Consider the following 18,840-nt stretch of genomic DNA (forward strand, 5'->3'; position numbering starts at 1 on the left):
AGTAAAAGAACACGTTAAGAAAATCGTAGGAGAAAGTACAGTCATAGTGCTATACTGGATTTATAAAAAAAAAAAATCCATACATAAGTGGATTCACAGAGTTCACATCTGTGTTGTTCATGGTTTAACCGTAGTCGTTTCAGTTACAGATTGAAGATAACAAAATATGTAAAGTTTCATGATCCTTGTTCACAAACCTTCTGAAATCAATCTGCAGACCCTGGTTCAGAACCCCTGCTTCCACACGATAATAAAGATGTGTTCATGAGAAACACAGTCCTCTTGGGACGACAGGCCTCTACCTTCTGCCAGGGATAAGCTTTTGTTCCTCATAAAAGGCAGAAGCAAAATGAAAACTCTTCCCACCAGGAGTCATGGGTTAGTATTTTCCTCAAAATATAATCTCTCCAGTTCCTTCTCTTCTTATTTTTATGGGTCCATATTCCAGAAAGCAAAAAAGAAAATGTTCAACTCCTCGGCACTGATGTGTTTCATGGTTTCATTCCCTTGGCAGTTTCCAACCTCTGTTACATTTCATTATTATTTTCTTTTGTGTGATAGGCTTAAAGTTCTAGGAATTTCTAAGATAAAAGATACACACACCCTATTTGTCTCATTGATGTGTAGGTCTTTTTCCAACCTAACCCCCTACTGCTCTGCACAGGAATGCCAGCTGAGGGGCTTGCCAATGAACTTCTCGCCATCTAAAGTCTTTGAGGGAGCCAGGACCTGAGAACATGGACAACGTTCCCACTGCCATGCATGAATGCAGTTTGTAAAGGGAGAGATTCCTTTAGATTTCTGGAGGGTTTTTTGTTTTTTTGAATGTTTATTTATTTTTGAGAGACAGAGTATGAGCGGGGGAGCAGCAGAGAGAGGGAGACACAGAATCCGAAGCAGGTTCCAGGCTCTAGCTATCAGCACAGAGCCCAACGTGTGGCTTGTACTCACAAACCATGAGATCATGACCTGAGCTAAAGTCAGATGCTTAACCGACTGAGCCAGTCAGGCACCCCCAGAGTTCTGGAGTTTTAATGGCTTTGTGATATTCATTCTTCTAAACTTCCTGGCTTGGAGTGTTTTTCTTTCTTTTTCATGGTATCTAGTAAGTAGTAATTTTTTTTTTTCCTATTAAAGGGGGCCTTGTGATACACAGAATTTTGTTGAGAATTGCCTCTGAAATAACCAGAGATACCTTGACGTGTCATGACGTCATGGGTGTGATTATTGTGAAGAAGTCGACAGCTGGAGACATGGGATGAGCACGGGGCTACGAGGAGACCCACATCTAAATAGAACAGGTCATGGGCCCTAATGTAAATTGCAACAGCTTCTTAGCATAATGGAATATAAATGTCTATGGACTTATAATTCACCTTTACATAATCAGTTCTAATATACTTAAGGGGTCACAGGGATAAGTGATATATGCTCACATTTTGTTTTTTTTTTTTTTTTTTGTTGGCTTATTAGCTATACTTTTGCTGTGTTCTTTATTGGTTGATTTACAGTTGGTATTATATATCTTTAACTTATCACAGTCTGTCTTTATGTGCAATTATTCCACCTCATACATAGCATAAAGACCTTACAATAGTATATGACCATTTTCTCCCATTCTGGTCTTTTGTGTGTATATCACACATTTTACATTTACATATGTTATAAACTCTGCATTACTGTATTGGTTTTCTATGGCAAAGCTATTAGTGTTTCCAACTTCTCTAAAAAACATTGCCATAAACACAGTGGCTTAAAATAACACCAATGTCTCATTGTACGGTTCTAGAGTTTGAAGTCCAAAATCAGTCTCACTGGGCTTAAGTAAAGGTTTTAACAGCGCTGGTTCCATCTGGAGGCTCCAAGGGGAGAATTTGTTTCTCTGAACTTCTAGCTTCTAGAGACTCCCTTGCTCTCCTTAGTTTATGGCCTCTCCTTGCATGACCCCCACCTCTCATTTTGGCTATCATGTCTCCTCCTACCTATTCTGATTCCTGCTTCCCCCTTAGTAAGGACCCTTCTCATTACATCAGGCCACCCAGATAATCCAGGAAATGTCCCCATCTCAAGATCTTTAACCTTTTTGTCATATACGATAAAGCTCACAGGTTCTGGGGATTAGGACGCTGGCTATGTACCATGACTATATTCTTATTTTTTTTTTTTTGTAAGACAGTTGTTTAAATGATCAGTGATCCTTTTTAAAGACATTTGAACATATTTAAATATATCATATATTCACCCATACAGTCACTACTTCCAGGGTTCTTCATTCCTTTGTTCTGCCTGAAAGACTTCCTTTATTTTTTTTTTTTAATTTCTTTCTTTACATTTATTTTTGAGAGACAGACACAGAGCACAAGCAGGGGAGGGGCAGAGAGAGAGGGAGGGAGACACAGAATCTGAAGCAGGATCCAGGCTCTGAGCTGTCAGCACAGAGCCCGATGCAGGGTTCAAACCCACAAACTGGGAGGTCATGACCTGAGCCAAAGTTGGATGCTTAACTGACTGAGCCACTCAGCTGTCCCTCTAACATTTCTTCTAACATGGGTTGGCCAGAGACATTTCAGGTTTTCCGCTTTTGCATCATAAAAAGACTCCATTTCACCTTAATTTCTGAAAGAGATTTTTGCTGGGTGTAAACTTCTAATGTGACAGGTTTTTCTTTCCCCTCAGTACTTTATTTATTATTTTCTTTTTTTAAGTTTATTTATTTTGAGACAGAGAGAGCGTGAGTGGGGGAGGGGCAGAGAGGGAGAGGGAGAGAATCCCAAGCAGTCTCCACACTGCCAGCACAGAGCCCGATATGAGGCTTGAACCCACGAAACAGTGAGATCACGACCTGGGCCAAAACCAAGAGTTGGTTGCTTAACCGACAGAGCCACCAAGGTGTCCCTTCTCTCAGCACTTTAAAGATGCGGCTCGGCGTCTTTTCTGCTTACATTGTTTTGAATGAGAAATACACTATCTTCTTTACCTCTGTTTATGTGTTCATAACGTTTTTTCCTCTGGCACTTTTAAGACGTTCTCTTTATCATTACTTTTAAGCAGTTGGATTATGATAAGTGCTGGTCTGGATTTCTTTGTGTTTCTTGTGCTTGGGGTTCACTGAGCTTCTTGGATATGTGGGATTATCATTTTCATCAAGTTTGGAATTTTTTTTAGCCATTGTTTCTTCAAACATTATTTTTGTCCTTATTCTCTCTCATCTCCTTTTGGGGTGTCAACTGCATATGTATTAGGCCACTTAAAGACCCACAGATCACGGATGCCATCTTCTTTTTCTTGTCCATATTTTTTTCTCCTTGTGTTTCATTTTGGATAGTTTCAATCACTTTGTCCTCAAGTTCACCAATCATTTCTTCTACAATCTCTCATTTCCCACCAACCTCATGCAGAATCTCTTTCATCTCCAACAGTGTAGTTTTCATTTCTAGAAGTTTCCTTGGGATCTGTTTTATATCTTCCATATCTCTACTTAATGTGTTAAATCTTTCTGCTACCTTCTTGAACCTGGGACCTGATAATTACTATTTTAATGCCCTGTGGTCTGTTAATGCTATCATCTGTGTCTTTCTTGGTCAGTTCTGATTTATTTTTATCCTCATTATGGATATATTTTTTTGCTCCTTTGAAGGCCTAATTTTTTATTTGATGCTAGACATTGTGAATTTTATTTTATTGAGTGCTGGATGGTTTTGTATTTCTACAAATATTTTTGAGCTTTGTTCTAGGACTTGGTTACGTCACCTGGAAACCATTTATTTTTTTCAGATTTTGCTTATAAACTTACGTAGGTGGCACTGATCAGCATTCGGTATAGGGCGAATTTTGCCATGCTACTGATGCAACACCCTTATGCACATTTAAGTGAGCTCCAGAGGTTGTACCTCTAACATTTTCAGATGGTTCTTTTCCTGGCCTTGGGTAGTTTTCTCACACATACATTGCTGAGTACTAAGCTGAAGATTGATAGAGGTCTTGTGCAGATTTCTGAGGTTCTCTTTTTATAAAACTCTCTCTTCTATGGTACTCTGCTCTGTGAACTTGTACTCCCAGCTCTGTTTCTTCAACTCAAGAAGACTTGCTTCTTCTCAGTTCTCCCTCCCTGTGTCACAGCCTGGAGACCATCCAGGCAGTAAGCCAGGACAACTAGGGGGCTCAGCCTATGTGCTTCACATCTCTCAAGGATCATAATTCTTCCTTGCTTGATGTGCAATGTCATGAAAAATCACTGTTACATACAGTTCATTGGATTTCTCAGTTGCTTCAGGTGGGAGGGTAAATCTGGCCCCTTTTACTTTGTCTTGGCCAAAGGCAGAAGTCAAGATAAGAAATTTAAAGGCAACATTGCAACCATGATCATTTTATAATGTGAGATCCACTTTAATCCTCAAGGGCATTAAAGAATAATAATGGTTATAAAGACCTGTGTGGCACTGGATTAAAAGACCTTTCTGATTGGTTCTGGATGTCTCTGGCTACCAAATGAGTACAGTTCTTACATAATGCTTAATTTTCCATGGCTCTCAGAAGTTCAATACAGAGAAATGCTGATCTAAGAGATGTACACAGACAGATTAGTTCTGTGCTCCAACGGATGGGAATCAGTGTTATCCAGAAAGGTAATAATAACGTACATATCAGCTCAAAACTTTGGGTGCTGGCATTGTGACAGACCCAGTTCTCAGCGCCTTATGTGTATTAATTAACTCACCAGGAGCCTTGGATTTTTACCAATGAGGGCACTAGTACACAAAGAAAGAGACACACAGAGGTGGTCACTAGGAACCAGCCTGTAGTCAGTCACTATCAGATCTGCTGTGCTGCTTTGGACAGTTTCTTGCCCTGGGAGGAAGCCACAGGACAGATCTGTATTGACCCCTGCAAGATATTTGACAGAGTCTTACATGTACGCCGGTGAACCAGATGGTGAACTGAGGCTTAGAGAATCGATATAATTATACAGGGAGGTCTCTAACAGTTTTTCCTCAACTCAGCTTGCCCACAGGGTCATCAGTGGTTGGATAAAGTCACATAAGAACTTAAATTTTCTGTTTAGGGTTATGGATGGATCCCAGATCAAAACATAGTTACTGAGCACCTACTATGTGCCAGGCACTGACCAAGGTAGGTGGAAAACACTGGGGAGCAAAAGTAAAATTCCTGCCCTTGAAAGGTTTATAATCCAGAAGAGGGAGATTATCAGTAGTCATGACAAACAAATGAATTATACAGCATATTGAAACATGCTACGTTTACGGGGGTGCCTGGGTGGTTCAGTCAGTTAAGTGCCCGACTTCAGCTCAGGTCATGATCTTGCAGTTGGTGAGTTCAAGCCTCATATGGGACTCTCTGCTGTCAGCACAGAGCCTGCTTCTTTTCCTCTGTCCCCCCCACCCCGCTCTCTGCATGTCCCCTGATTTTTCTCTCTCTCTCAAAAATAAATAAATCTAAAAAGGGTTAAGTTTATGAATACAGGGCTTTCCCTTAGGGAATCAGGAGTCCTGGGTGCTCTAAGAGTGGATGGGGGAGGATTACCCAGTTGAAATTTTAAATAGCAGGTCAGGGCAGGCCTCCTTGAGAAGGTTACCTCGGAAAAAAACAAAATCAAAAAAAAAAAAAAAAAAGAAAGAAAGAAAAAAGATGAGGGACTTAGTCACGGGGACAAGTGGGAGAAGAGCGTCCAGGCAGAGGAAACAGCCGGCATGAAGCAAAGTGGCCTTGCTAGGAGCATGCCTTCCAGGTTCAAGAAAGAGTGGAAAGGCAATTCAACTGGAACGGAGTAGGGGAAGGGGAGTGCAGAAGGAAATGAGGACCAGGAAGAAGAAGGACTCATGCCAGCATCAAAGAGTCAGTGTTACACGGGAACAAGAAAGGAATAATACGACGTATATACGCTCTCCTGTTAGACTGAACACTGACTGAAACATGGACCCGTAAAGGTACAACACGAGGAAATTGATGATAAGACAAGCCTTAGAATCCCACAGCGGGGTGCTGCCTTGGTTTGGCTTTGGGTCATATGGTGTGTCCCAGGCCTAGGGACAGCACTTCCAAAGTTCTTGGTTCCCAGCTGGCCTTCTGTCTCTCTGTTCTCCGACACTGCCTCCTGTGCATTTGTATGAAGTTACCTCCATCTGTGAGATTCACAATGAAGGAGGCACCCTAGCCTCGCAAGCAGGACAATTTCTGCCAGCTTCCCTGAGGCTACTGGCCATCTAAGTCAGCCGTGCTAACAGGTGCTCTTTCACTCCCCTAAAGAATCGCTCCCGCTAGGTACCAGGGGGAGAAAAATGCCCATTTTATTTTTTAGTACTGGTGAAACTCTCAGGAAAAGGCAAGGATGAGAACATATTTTGTGGTTCCTGGTGAGGTGTGGGAATAAAATGTTCAGCTTCCCTGTAACTTACAAAATAAGAAGATTTCACTTTATGTAATTGTATCTTGAGCTTCTAGGGAGGATAAAAAGTGGCACAGCTGAGCTGATCATTACTTGTTGACATTTTCACTGTCTTCTAGCAAAATGATGCTAGCAGAGTAAAATAAAATACCAGGTCACCTTCCTCCCCTTTGGGGTCTGTGTTTGAATGACTATATGTAGCTTTCCTTTTCTCCTTCAGTAATAGACACACCTGGGCTCACTCTGCAGCCCATTCTTTCCTGGCTGGGTGATCTCAGCCCACTGCCTAACCTCTCCTAGCCTCTGTCTTCTCATCTGTTAAATGGGGCTCAAAGCCTCTGCCTCAAGGGTTGCAGTCAGGGTTTCATGTGACAGTACATGGGAAGCTGACCCTTCCTATTCACTCTCCATGTACTCTCTTTGCCTGGGAAATCATGAGCCCCTAGCATAGGCACCTCCCCCCTCCTGTCCCTCCTGGCTCAATTGGTGTGCAATTGGCTCCTAAAAGGCAAACGTGGCTGCAGCTCTCAGGGAGGAGGCAGTCTCTGCCCCACTTTCCGTAACTCCCCATCCATCCTGCCCCCGGTAGGGCAAATACAGCCTGGCCTGCAACAACCCACCAGCCCCGAGAAGGCTCCATGGTGGGCAGAGTGGCTGCTCTGTGTCCCATGACTCAGCTGGGCACTTCCCTCTTCTCCACCCCAGGAGTCCAGGACGTTTCTACTCTTCCTGAATGCTTAGGGTCCTCCCCTGGGGTTTTAATCACATGGATTTCGTGCTGTCACCACACCATCCGACCCTTTGAAACCGCCCTTTCTGATGGTTCTGCATCAGCAGGTACTTTAAAGGACTGAAGGCTGGGAAGGGTAGACAGGGTGCCTCCTGGCTGGCATATGGTATGTGAAGGAGAGTCTTAATGGCCGAGGCTGATGGTGGGCACATCAGGCACCAGGGGCAGACAGCCGGGGATGATCGAGTCCTGGGGCCCACTGCATCTCCTCAGAGAGGCGTCCTTCAACCCTGCTGCTGCTGGGCAGAAGATACAAGGCACAGGGGTGTAAAGTGGGACTCAGCTCTCCATTACTCAGCCTAGACGGGACCCTTGCTGGCACCTCCGCAGGGCAATGGGGGAGGACAACGCTGGGCACAAATGCCCTTTAGGGAAACAGCTAGCAGGAGGTGCTAGCCTGGTTTGGGGGTTTCTGCACCCCAAACGATGGACTGGGGACTCCACCCTGATTTCCCAGACCAACTCCCACATAGCCAGGAAGCTCTCAAGAGGCCGCCTCCTGCCTCCCGCGGTCCAGGCTGACTCGTTCTGCTGGCTGCGACCCCAGGGTCACATTCTAGAGGCACAGTCCCTGGTGTGTCTATCTTGGAGATGGTCTTGCCCTGGGCTGGGGTCTCGCTCGGAGAACGTGGCCAGCCCTCCAGCCTCCCTCCCTGGGACCAGATGCCATCTTGAGCTCCAGCACTTGGAGAGCCCTCCCTCAGGCCAACTGCCACTGGGTGGCTCCTGAGTCCCACATATTCCCAGCTAGTTCTGCTTCTGTCCTTCTGCTCCAGAATGGCACAGGCTCTGCTCCTCGACCTGAGCCAACTGCCAACGCAGGTTGCTGTGGCCTCCACCTGGTCCACGGCATGGAGACTGTGCTGCCCCAGGTCCTGGCGCCTCTACCCCAGCACCCGCACCCACGAAAGTGGCCAAGCCACGGCCTGCTGTCAACAGCATGGTGGGGAAAGTGTGTGCTCTGGGGGTGAACAGACCCGAGTCAAATCCCTGCTCTACTACCTGCTAACCAAGCCATTTCAAATGACCGCTGAATCTCTGAGGCTTGGCGTTACCATCTGTATACTGCGGACAGCAACCCAGGGAATCTGTGGTGACGGCTCATCGGGCTCACACATGTTTAGAAGCCTTAGGACAGGGGCGCCTGGGTGGCTCCGTCAGTCGAGCTTCCGACTTTGGCTCAGGTCATGATCTCACGGTTTGTGAGTTCGAGCCCTGTGTGAGCTCTGCACTGACAATGCGGAGCCCACTTGGGATTCTCTCTCTCCCTCTCTCTTTGCCACTCCCCTGCTCGCTCTTTCCCTCTCTCAGAATCAATCAACTTAAAAAAAAAAAAAAAAAAAAAGCTTCCTGTGTGTGGAAGTGTGTCTATGCACGCATGTAACTGCATGTGTGCATGTGCGCACGTGTGGCTCTCTACAGGTGCACGTATGCAAATGCCCGCGAGGGCGTACGTAAACGCACGTCAGGGTAAGCGAACGGGTGCGTGCATATACGTGTGCACGTGTGTGTGTGGAGTATGGATACCTGTGTCCTCCAACAGAAGCCAGACGCTCCATCCCGAGCCGGTCCTCCCGCGGCTGCTTACCTCCATGTTTCTGCAGAAGGTGGCATTGGTGCCAAACAGGATCTGGCATTGCTCGTTGGCACTGTAGTGCATGCCTGGCAGCTTGTGAGGGAGACGCACCGCATGCTGGCTCCTGGGGTCTGTGACCAGCAAACAGGTGCTGACTTTCGACCTGAAAGAGCCAAGGGGCTAGTTGACTTATAAGGCTACTTCCCAGGTTTTTGTTTTGATTTGTCACTCAAGAGAAGGGGAGAAGGACGCATCTCCGAATTATGTATGGGAAGATGACCCAGGCACTGGACTCTTTTTCTACCTGGCCAAATGCAGATCTTTACTACAAAGACAATGAGGGCTTAGCAACTAGGAAAGGGCCTGGGAATAACACCCCGTGAGGCTAACGTACTTTTCTCAAGTTTGAGCTTTCTTGGGTGAAAATCTATTTCTGAAATCGATTCCCACAGTATTTTCTTCGAATACATCTTTAAGGGGTGCCTGGGTGGCTCAGTTGGTTAAGTATCCGACTCATGGTTTTGGCCTCTTGGTTTTGGCTCAGGTCATGATCTCACAGTTCGTGGGTTTGAGCTCCGCGTACGGCTCTGTGATGACAGCTGTGGTGTCTGCTTGGGATTCTCTCTCTTCCCCTCTCTCTCTACCCCTCTCCTGCTTCCTATCTTTCCATTAAATAAATAAACATTAAAACAAAAGAATACATTTTTGAGCAAAATTATCATGAATAAGGAAAAAAATAGAAGCTAGGGTCATTTTTCCTTTATTTTGAATAAAAAACAAAGTGCTTATTTCCAACTCTGCGGACTCTCTTGGAGAGCCTGTGTCAGGCCATGGCAGCTGACTGGTCTAGGTGTCCTACCTGAGCACACATTCTGCCCTCAGTAAAAACTGGCTGGAGGCACGATCTGCAAAGGAGGTCAGGATTTCCACCACGATGGAAACATTCACAGATGTTGAGAACAACTCTGAAAAACTGAATTGGGGGCTAAGAGCCTGTGGCTCCCTTAGGAGGTTAAATATTTGAATGCTTTTGTTTTTCAATTCCCAAAAGCAAGGCAGATGGTAGTAGAAAGGAAACCCAGCCTCACCCCAAGATTCTTGAAGAAGAGAGTTGCACGCAAGTATACACAGGCCGACGCTGGCCACCTCCCCCGGGCTCAGACACACACGACACTTTAAGAAAGGCGGTGGGACCAGCAATGTGTATATGAGCAAATGAAAATATCCTGCCTTGTTTCACTGACCCTTCTGGGGAAAATGAAACAATGTCAAGAGGCTTACAACAACATTTCACGGAGATTCTGTGATAACAAGTACTCAGGAAGAAATAGACGCTATTAAAACTAATGAATCCGTTTTTAAGCCTTGTGTAGCACATAATTTTTCCACCCACAGGAAATATCATGAAAGAAGACCCAGGATAGGGACAGAAGGCAGAGTGATGCCCGGCTTCTGCATCCCGAATTCACGGGGGTACTTTAATGTGTTACTGAACTGTAAAGCTCCGTATGCAGGTAAGACTCAGTTCCTTCCATCTCCATGTGGTGGACGGATGAATACAACTAAGTACGGAAGTGATCGGGGTCTACCCGTCAATCTGTAAGTTTATCCCTGAGGTCTTGACACTAAGGGATCCTTATGGTACCTGAGCAAAGACTTTGTTTGACGAAGGTCTGAAATCAGACGGCCAGCTCTTCTGTAGCAATCTACAAGTGGAATGATGCAAATATATTCTGGAAAGAAGGTGGCAGCAAGATAAACACAGTCCATCCTTACATGTGAGGGGGGAGGTGAGCAAGCCCCGCTCCCCAGCAAGTGTGCCCCCTATCAAGGGAAGCAGGCTGAGCATTAAGGAAGTGACTTTTTCTATAGCAGCCAAGGACACTGCTATGGTGGTGTCCACTCAGAATCAAAGTACTGCAGAGAAACGAAATGGGGTTCTTTTCAAGTCCTGGTCACTGTGCTGATATTCTGTCAATCAATAATGCATTTACGAGTAGCAGCTGGGTGCCCAGCATCCTAGCAGATGCACACGTGGGAGGAAGTTTTGGCCAGATATAGGAGACTCTGCACTGACCACCTCTTTAGGCCAGATCAGAGTTCTAAGTGATTCATTTCTCTTTCCCACACTTGCTAAGACCTCAATTATTATTATGTCTTCTGGAAGCACTTGTTTAGAAACATTTTTTTATATTTTTTATTACTTTTTTTTTTTGAGAGTGGGGGCGGAGCCTGATGCGGGGCTCTCAACTGTGAGACCATTTTCACAACCGTGAAATCAAGAGTCGGACGCTTAACCGACTGAGCCACCCACGCGTCCCAGAAATATTTTCTATTATAGTGCTTGTACGGAATGATTCAAGGACTTACTTGAGGAAGTTTTCCAGGTCATCTCGGCTGCAGGATGACCAAGAGAGGTCACTGGGGTTCCGGCCTTTTACCCACTCTCCTGACATGATGTGGGATCTGCCAGCGCAGGATGAGTGGTCATCATCATGGTTCATTCCCAAGCTGCCCGAGGGAAAGGAAAAGGAGAGACAGACGCTTATGCTATAGGCTTTCATCTGCAGTTCCGGGTTCCAGCATACTATGCTAACTTAAATCAGGTCTGAAACACAAAGAGTGACACAGGCTGATACCCAGTACGCTATTCTCAACAAAGCAGACCAGCAACCACGAGCTTATAGAGACATTGAGCGATGACTTCCTTACTTAATGAATGAAGACAGAGCAGACACAAGGAGCATTTGCTAAGTAAATGAATAAATGAAAAATTACATTAATGCTGTGATATTATCGTTCTTACACTGTAAACTGATGGTTACGCTTATTTGTAACACTAAAATAGACCAATGTTAATGATCTAAGTGTATTGTTGCCCTATGGAGAAGTCATTATGGGAAGGTCTAATGGGAACCACCTTTGACTTTGACTTATATAATAATATCATAGGTATAAACCTTCAAATCAGTGGAAAATGTAGCTTTTCTGTCTTTCACATCATTAAACCTGGGTCCACCAACATCATACCTGTGGCCTCCATGCCCAGTTGTACCTAATAGACACCAGGATGCCTGTCTAGATGTATGTGGCTGACCGCACACTAGAAGCTGAACAAGGATCTTAGTTTGCTCACATGCTGTCACTGGGGTAACCTGAGGCACAGAACATACAAGATCAGATGGCCCAGACCTTGCTGACCTGTGATATCCAGGGCAGAGATTCACTGTGCAGAAGGACGCCTGTCCTTTGCCAACAAGCCCAATGGAGAAAACATGTACTTCCTTTCATTCAAAAATATTTATCAGAGGTTTCCCAAGTGCCAGCTAATGGACTACAAAGACACAACGGTGCACAAAATGCCATCCCTGACTCCAGATCACTGCCTGCCTGGGCAAGGAGACAACACAAACAGAGATAATTATAAAAAGAGGCTCTAAAGGCTTCTCTGGAGCCTCATTTTCCAGTTTCCATCATACATCTCTGACCATCTTCCATCAATGCCCCCTGCTTGCTGCTTAATCCTGGGGTCTGTCGACAGAGGCCTGCCTGTATTCTTACTCTGCACACCCTCCAAGCCACTCTCATACTCTTGCCAATGGAGACACTCCCTTCACCAATACCATAGGGAGCTGGATTAGCCAAAGCTATCCTAGTCCTTGGAAAACACACCACCTGGCACTCGTGCTCCTGAATCTTCAGACTGGCAGGGGAGTCTCTGATCACCCACATATCTGCTCCTGTGAGTTAAGGGAATGCTTATCAAGACTTAACTGAATTTATTCTTAAGCCTATTTATGTCAGTAATACTTGCTATTTCAATTAATACATGAAACACAAGAACAAGAGTAGTTGGTAGTTGTTTTCATGAAAACTAACTTAGCTTGCTAAAAATAGCCCACTGCCAAATTGGATGTGGGCAAGACAAGTGTAAGAGATGAGAGGAAAAAATATCATAAAAATCTGGTCCAGACTGCTTCACAAGGATCTTTTGTGTTTTACCCAATCTAAAAAAGAAAAAGAAACTGGAATTTGAACTCATTTCATTATAACTCGTGGTTTGTGTGAAGAAGGTGACATGCGAGGGCAATCAGCAGACACATACCCTCTAAGAAAAAGCGTTCACCGCCACTGCAATATTGGTGAAAAAATTAACATTTTCATGGCTTAAGCTTAAACCAAATGTTTAAGGCACCTAAGTATAATTTCTTTACGTTTCTCCACTTGAACCTTTTTTTTGGTGGGGGGGGTGTCAATTGGTCAATTGACCAACTACTACCCAGTCAGAAGAAAGCTTATCTGTGATGCCATGGACCCATGTGTGGGTGGCCATGTTTTCCCGTGGTCCAGACCGCTTTCCTAGACATCACCCTCTCCCTCTGCATTTCCCAAAAGGTGCTTCCAACTCCCCAGGGCAGTTTTCTATCCCTGGTGGAGTCTCTACCAGTGACTGGCACAGAGTGATTTTCACTCACAAAAATCAGAGAATCCATGTCCATTACGAGGGCACTAAGTCTAGTACCATGGCGTCTTGCTCAACAGAATGATGAAAGCCTTCTCTGGCTAGATTCAGTCTTGCCCCCTTGCCAAGAAACCAGGTATCCATCCAATTCAAGTTAAATGAAGAGCCAAGAAATTGTCAGATAAATCTGACCAATAGGAGTAATTTAGATACATTTCTATTGGTTACTTCACTGAATAAAATGAGTCCTATTTTTTAGCACCATTGTTCAGCTTTTTAGTTTTTTTCCCTGCTTGTTATCTATCTACGCCAATAGGTATCTACAGCTATCCATCTGTCTATCTGCCTATCATCTCTTTGTGTTAACTTTTTTTTTTTTAACGTTTATTTATTTTTGAGACAGAGAGAGACAGAGCATGAACAGGGGAGGAGCAGAGAGAGAGGGAGACACAGAATCTGAAACAGGCTCCAAGCTCTGAGCGGTCAGCACAGAGCCTGATGCAGGGCTTGACCTCATGGACCGTGAGATCATGACCTGAGCCGAAGTCGGACGCTTAACCGACCAAGCCACCCAGGCGTCCCTGTTTTGTGTTAACTTTTGAAGGAAGTGGCTGGTTTTTCGAGTGCCTTTAGCAAAGGATGCTAAAAGCATCTTAAATTTGTCTTAGGGTTTTATCTGATATCTTTAAATGAAACTAGAGATAGGGTTTTCGAAATAAACAGATCTTCTGAAAATTTTGATGGATTTCGGTGAACTCTGCTAAATGTGTACAGGTTCCAGAAAGAAAATGTCTCAGGAAAACAGTGGCTCCATTCTATCTTCAATGACAAGGTATAAGCACGGCGCACAGACCAGGTGCAACTGGTCTGCTGTCACCCTTGGGGAATATAGTCCTACAGAGAACCAACCTGTGAGTCAGTTTTTCTTCTAGCTTTGCACTTTTATAAGCCGGTTTCCATCATCCTGGGCTGGGATCCCCTGAGTGGCCACCAGATGGGTTTTTTCAAACAACAAGGATGTTGTTTGGGAAACCACAACGGGAGGAGATCCAAGTCCTGGCAGAATGGCCTCACCACCTATGGAGGAATGTTTCATCTGTGACCACTTCTAAGTTTTCTCTCGTGGTCAAGTTGGTCGTAAAATGAAAGAGGTTCCTTTGCTCACACTGCCAGACTCTGCTGGCCAGAGGGCCTCGTCTCTCAGGAGACAAAACTATGTTTAAAACAGTGCTCAGAAAAGCTGACTATGCCGTCGATAACCATATGCCTACACAGTGTGTTATGTTGGTGTTTCACTACGCCGGCCCCAGAGAAGGACTTCCCCAAGGAATGTTCCAGTCAGCAAGATCAGCCAAGAGTGGGATTCTTGGATTTCTGGAGCCTGTTTCTAACACAGATCATGCTTGATCTAGTTTAAAATGTTCAAATGCTAACTAAGTGCCTCATAAATTTACAGTTTGATGAACTAGCATTGGGCTGGGAGTCCTGATATTTGAGGTTTACATAAACTACTGTTTAGGCTATTTTTAGATTAAATTCAGGATTACTTGACTGAGAAATGTATGTTGTTTTAGGTTTATGTCCCAGGGCATCTATTACTTCTGGCAACATTATATTTAACAAGAAGGAGTAGCATTAAGCGAACACAGTAATTCTGACTCTAAGTAACAGTGGGGTTAAGGACACGGACATGCCTCATGTCACATGTGACTGAGATTTATCAGACACAATCACAACTTAATGGCCTTGAGTTGATTTTATCTTAAAACAAGTAACACATTGCTTCTGTATTAGCTTTAGGAAATCCAATATGTACCATGCAGGGAGTTCTAAGAAAATCCCTACAATGTTTCACCCCTCCTAGCCTCACCCCAAATCCTGAAAACCATGGAGACGGCTGTGTGTTTTAGGTTTGGTATATCTGCCATCTTGAAAGTGTTGGTTTTACCTGGCTCTGAGTCTGTTTCTCAGAAGCTTTGGGATTTTGACAACAGGTATACAATGAGGTCCCACCTCCCCTCCAAACAGGGAACCTGGGGAAATGGCTCCCGTGACGTAGCCTCCACACTGAAGGGGCTGCTGGCCAACCCAGGCCAACCCTATTAGCCCTGTGGGCATACTGACAGTCCATTTTCAGTAAGTGCTCACGGATGCTGCAGTAATAGGGATGGCTCATGGCAGTTTCTAGAAAATAGTAGTTAGATTTGTATTAATTCATATTACTTAACAGTAACAACTAACACATCAGCTTTATACTGGAAGGAAAATTCTCGACTGTCAATACTTCTTTGACAAGAACCACACTGTGCCCTCAATCTTCAGCTACTCAGAAACGTCACTTGCAAGTATTAAAAGTCACTAGGGGTAACAGGTCACACTCATTTATGCAGCTTAAATTGTCATGATCATCAATAACCCGATTCAGAGGGAACAAAACAAGTAGGCAACAATAACATCAAAATCCTCTCCTTGCCGGAGGAGTTTTTGTTTGTTTCTGTTTTTGTCCAAGGAAATGAGCCTATCAGCCTTCAGGGATTCAGTAGCAATGCAACCAGCAGAGTAGATCTGGGGTCTCTACAGACTCAGTTTTGCCTCCTACACACACAGGATCATCACAGTAAGAATGATCCTAAGTCACCATGAAGTTTGGATCACCAGTGGGTAAATAATGATCAGCACAGCGTTGGTGTTAAGTGTGCTTTGCTGTAGTGGATTATATCGCAGCAGCTGACAATGGTTAAGACACATGCAGTATACACCGTCTCTCTTCACTCGCCGGAGCACAAAAGTAATGAAAACACTCAAGTTCCTGAATTTACGTATAAGGGATTTTGATGTCAAGTATATGAGTCAGGTCTGTCTCCTCCTTCTGCCTGGGCTTGTGTATTGTGTGTTTATACATACAGAAGATTCCCATCAAACGGGCTCTAACTTTTCATTGAACAAAAATGCAATTGACTGTGTTGAGAGAGAGGTGAAGAGAGAAAAAGAAAAGAGAGAAGGCGTGCATAACCTGAGTGATTCTGGCCCTCACTCTGGTCCCTGAGCGTGTACATGTGCATGTGCAAGAGCGTGCATGTATGTGTGAGTGTGCAAGAGCATGCATCCCCTAACACAGTGGGACAGCTCTGTGTATCTGCCCTCCTCTCAGGAGGTCTCCGGGTCGCTCTGTGTGAGTGCAGCACGATGCTGAGGGTGATTCTGGTGTTTCACAACACACATTTGCATGCAACATGGGCACAAGGTATGAAGGCTTGACAGGTGAAGTTTAAATTTTATCTGATGCTTGAAGAAATGGCTGCCGGTTCCAACAGGGGCAGAAGATCAGGTGTGATGGCCTTGGTGTCAGGTGCCTGAGGCACACCTCTGAAAAGCAATTTTTAAAGGTAATGTTGATAACTATTTTCACCTTTTATTCCTGTTTAAGAATACACTCTGTACAAACAGTTGCAGTATCACTGGGCCATCATTTGGCCTGAGTATCTTCACTTCTATTTCCATTTGTATCTTTATACCCTCCAGATGAAGCAAACACTTCCTTCATTCTTTTTTGTTTGTTTGTTTTTATTATTTTGTTTTAATGTTTATTTATTTCTGAGACAGAGAGAGACAGAGCATGAGTGGGGGAGGGGCAGAGAGAGAGGGGGACACAGAATCTGAAGCAGGCTCCAGGCTCTGAGCTATCAGCACAGAGCCCGACGCAGGGCTTGAACTCACAGACTGCTAGATCATGACCTGAGCCGAAGCTGGACGCTCAACCGACTGAGCCACTCAGGCGCCCCACTTCCTTCATTCTTGATGAGCCCCTTTGGGGCTGTAAAACTAGGGTGATGTGCTTCAGGTCACACACCAGGCCAGACTCTTTTTTCTGAGACTATCTTTCCAGGCCAGGTAGACCACAGCAGGCACGGTGGCTCTCGATGATGAGGCTTCTCCCCTTCTGGCACCTTCCCCCATAGACTCCCTTCTGCTTGGACACATTGCACACAGAGCAGCTGGCTTCCAATTTTCTGATAGTTTAATGAACACATGCAAACAAAGAGATGATACTAATTCAAAGGGATACATGCACTTCTATGTTCATAGCAGCATTATCGACAATAATCAAATTACAGAAGCAGTATGAGTGCCCATCAACAGATGAATGGATAAAGAAGATGTGGTGTATATATATAGAATAGAATATTACTCAGCCATAAAAAGAATGAGAACTTGCCATTTGCGGCAACATGGATGGAGCTAGGGAGTATAATGTTACGTGAAATTAGAGAAAGACAAATACCATATGATTTCACTCATATGTGGAATTTAAGAAAGAAAACAAATGAACAAAGGGAAAGAGAGAGAGAGAGAGAGAAACTAAGAAACAGACTCAACCCTAGAGGACAAACTGTTACTAGAGAGGTGGGGTGGGGGGAAATGTGTGAAACAGGTGAAGGGGATTAGGAGCACATTGATCATGATGAATGCTGAGTAAGGGACAGTATTGCTGAATCACTACATTGTACACCTGAGTCTAACATAACAATGTATGTTAACTAATTTAAAGTAATTAAACTAATTTAATTAAAATTTAAAACTTAATAAAAAAAAGCTATGTAGAAAAAAATTTCTGTTGCAAGTAGATAGTTTATGAGTAGACTACAATTCAACCCTAGTAGATGATGTAAGCGTAGACATGCCAAAAAACATACACATCCAGTAAAGGGTATGAAGATTTGGATTTCTCTCAAGAACTGTCAAAATGAAAGTCTGATTGTGAGCGTGTGTGTTTCAGGATAGTGGTCATCTCGTAATTCCCATTAAAGGCTTTTGAAATAAAATGAATTCTGAAAGAATCTGCTAACAAGGTGAAGTTTTCAATGATAACATACCTTAAAGAAAAAAGAAAAAGGAAAAAAGAAAGAGATGATATGAAACCTCATTCTCATCACGCAGAAGCAAGTGCTATATTTGAGGGTCCTGGCTTTGGAGTCTCACAGACCTGGATGAGGATTCCAGCAACTGTGCACCTCCAATTCCTCATCTACGACTACACAGGGACAAAATCTTAATGCCACTCATTTATTTGTTCCTTCATTCAACAAATATTCGTCAGGTATCTTCTACAAATAGAAGTCTGGCAGAGGCTAGACCCCTGCCTTCGTGGAGTCTGTCTGTATTCTAAAGGACTGGAAGTGAGGCATACGTGGGAACACACACACACACACACACACACACACACACACACACGCTTGAGGGAAGAAGGCTACAGTCCCCAAACTGCAAACCCGGTGCCCTCAGAGAGCCACAGAGTTAACGAGGGAGGTGGGGAGATGCCACACCAAAGGGAAGGTGGGCTCATGGTGAACGGAAAAGGTGCTACTCTGTCAAATGCCTTTAAATTCCATTTTTTGCGGCGCCTGGGTGGTTCAGTTGGTTGAGCGTCTGACTCCTGGTTTCCACTCAGGTCATGATCTCACAGCTTCGTGGTTTCGAGCTCCGCATCGAGATCTGCGCTGGCAGTGTGGAGTCTGCTTGGGATTCTCTCCCTGCCTCCCCCTCTCTCTGCCCCTACCCCACTTGTGCTGTCTCTGTCTCTTTCAAAATAAAATAAATAAACTTAAAAA

General features: G+C 44.4%; 1 protein-coding gene across 6 annotated transcripts in view; it reads right to left on the reverse strand.

The window, feature by feature from the left end:
- The window catches only part of ADAMTS17 (ADAM metallopeptidase with thrombospondin type 1 motif 17), a 343,518-nt gene that overhangs the window by 159,055 nt on the left and 165,623 nt on the right, over nt 1-18,840 (reverse strand). For all 6 annotated transcript variants that reach the window (XR_008299007.1, XM_027067938.2, XM_027067937.2 and 3 more), the window contains exons 9-10: nt 11,140-11,280; nt 8,782-8,932 (exon numbers count right to left, since the gene is read on the reverse strand). Coding sequence is in view for 5 of the 6 variants with exons in the window: in XM_027067938.2 (XP_026923739.1) it covers nt 8,782-8,932; nt 11,140-11,280 (292 nt within the window). In the remaining variant the exon portion in view is untranslated. The remainder of the gene's footprint in view (nt 1-8,781; nt 8,933-11,139; nt 11,281-18,840) is intronic.

Source organism: Acinonyx jubatus, chromosome B3 (genome assembly GCF_027475565.1).
Source record: "Acinonyx jubatus isolate Ajub_Pintada_27869175 chromosome B3, VMU_Ajub_asm_v1.0, whole genome shotgun sequence".
Taxonomy (NCBI): Eukaryota; Metazoa; Chordata; class Mammalia; order Carnivora; family Felidae; genus Acinonyx; species Acinonyx jubatus.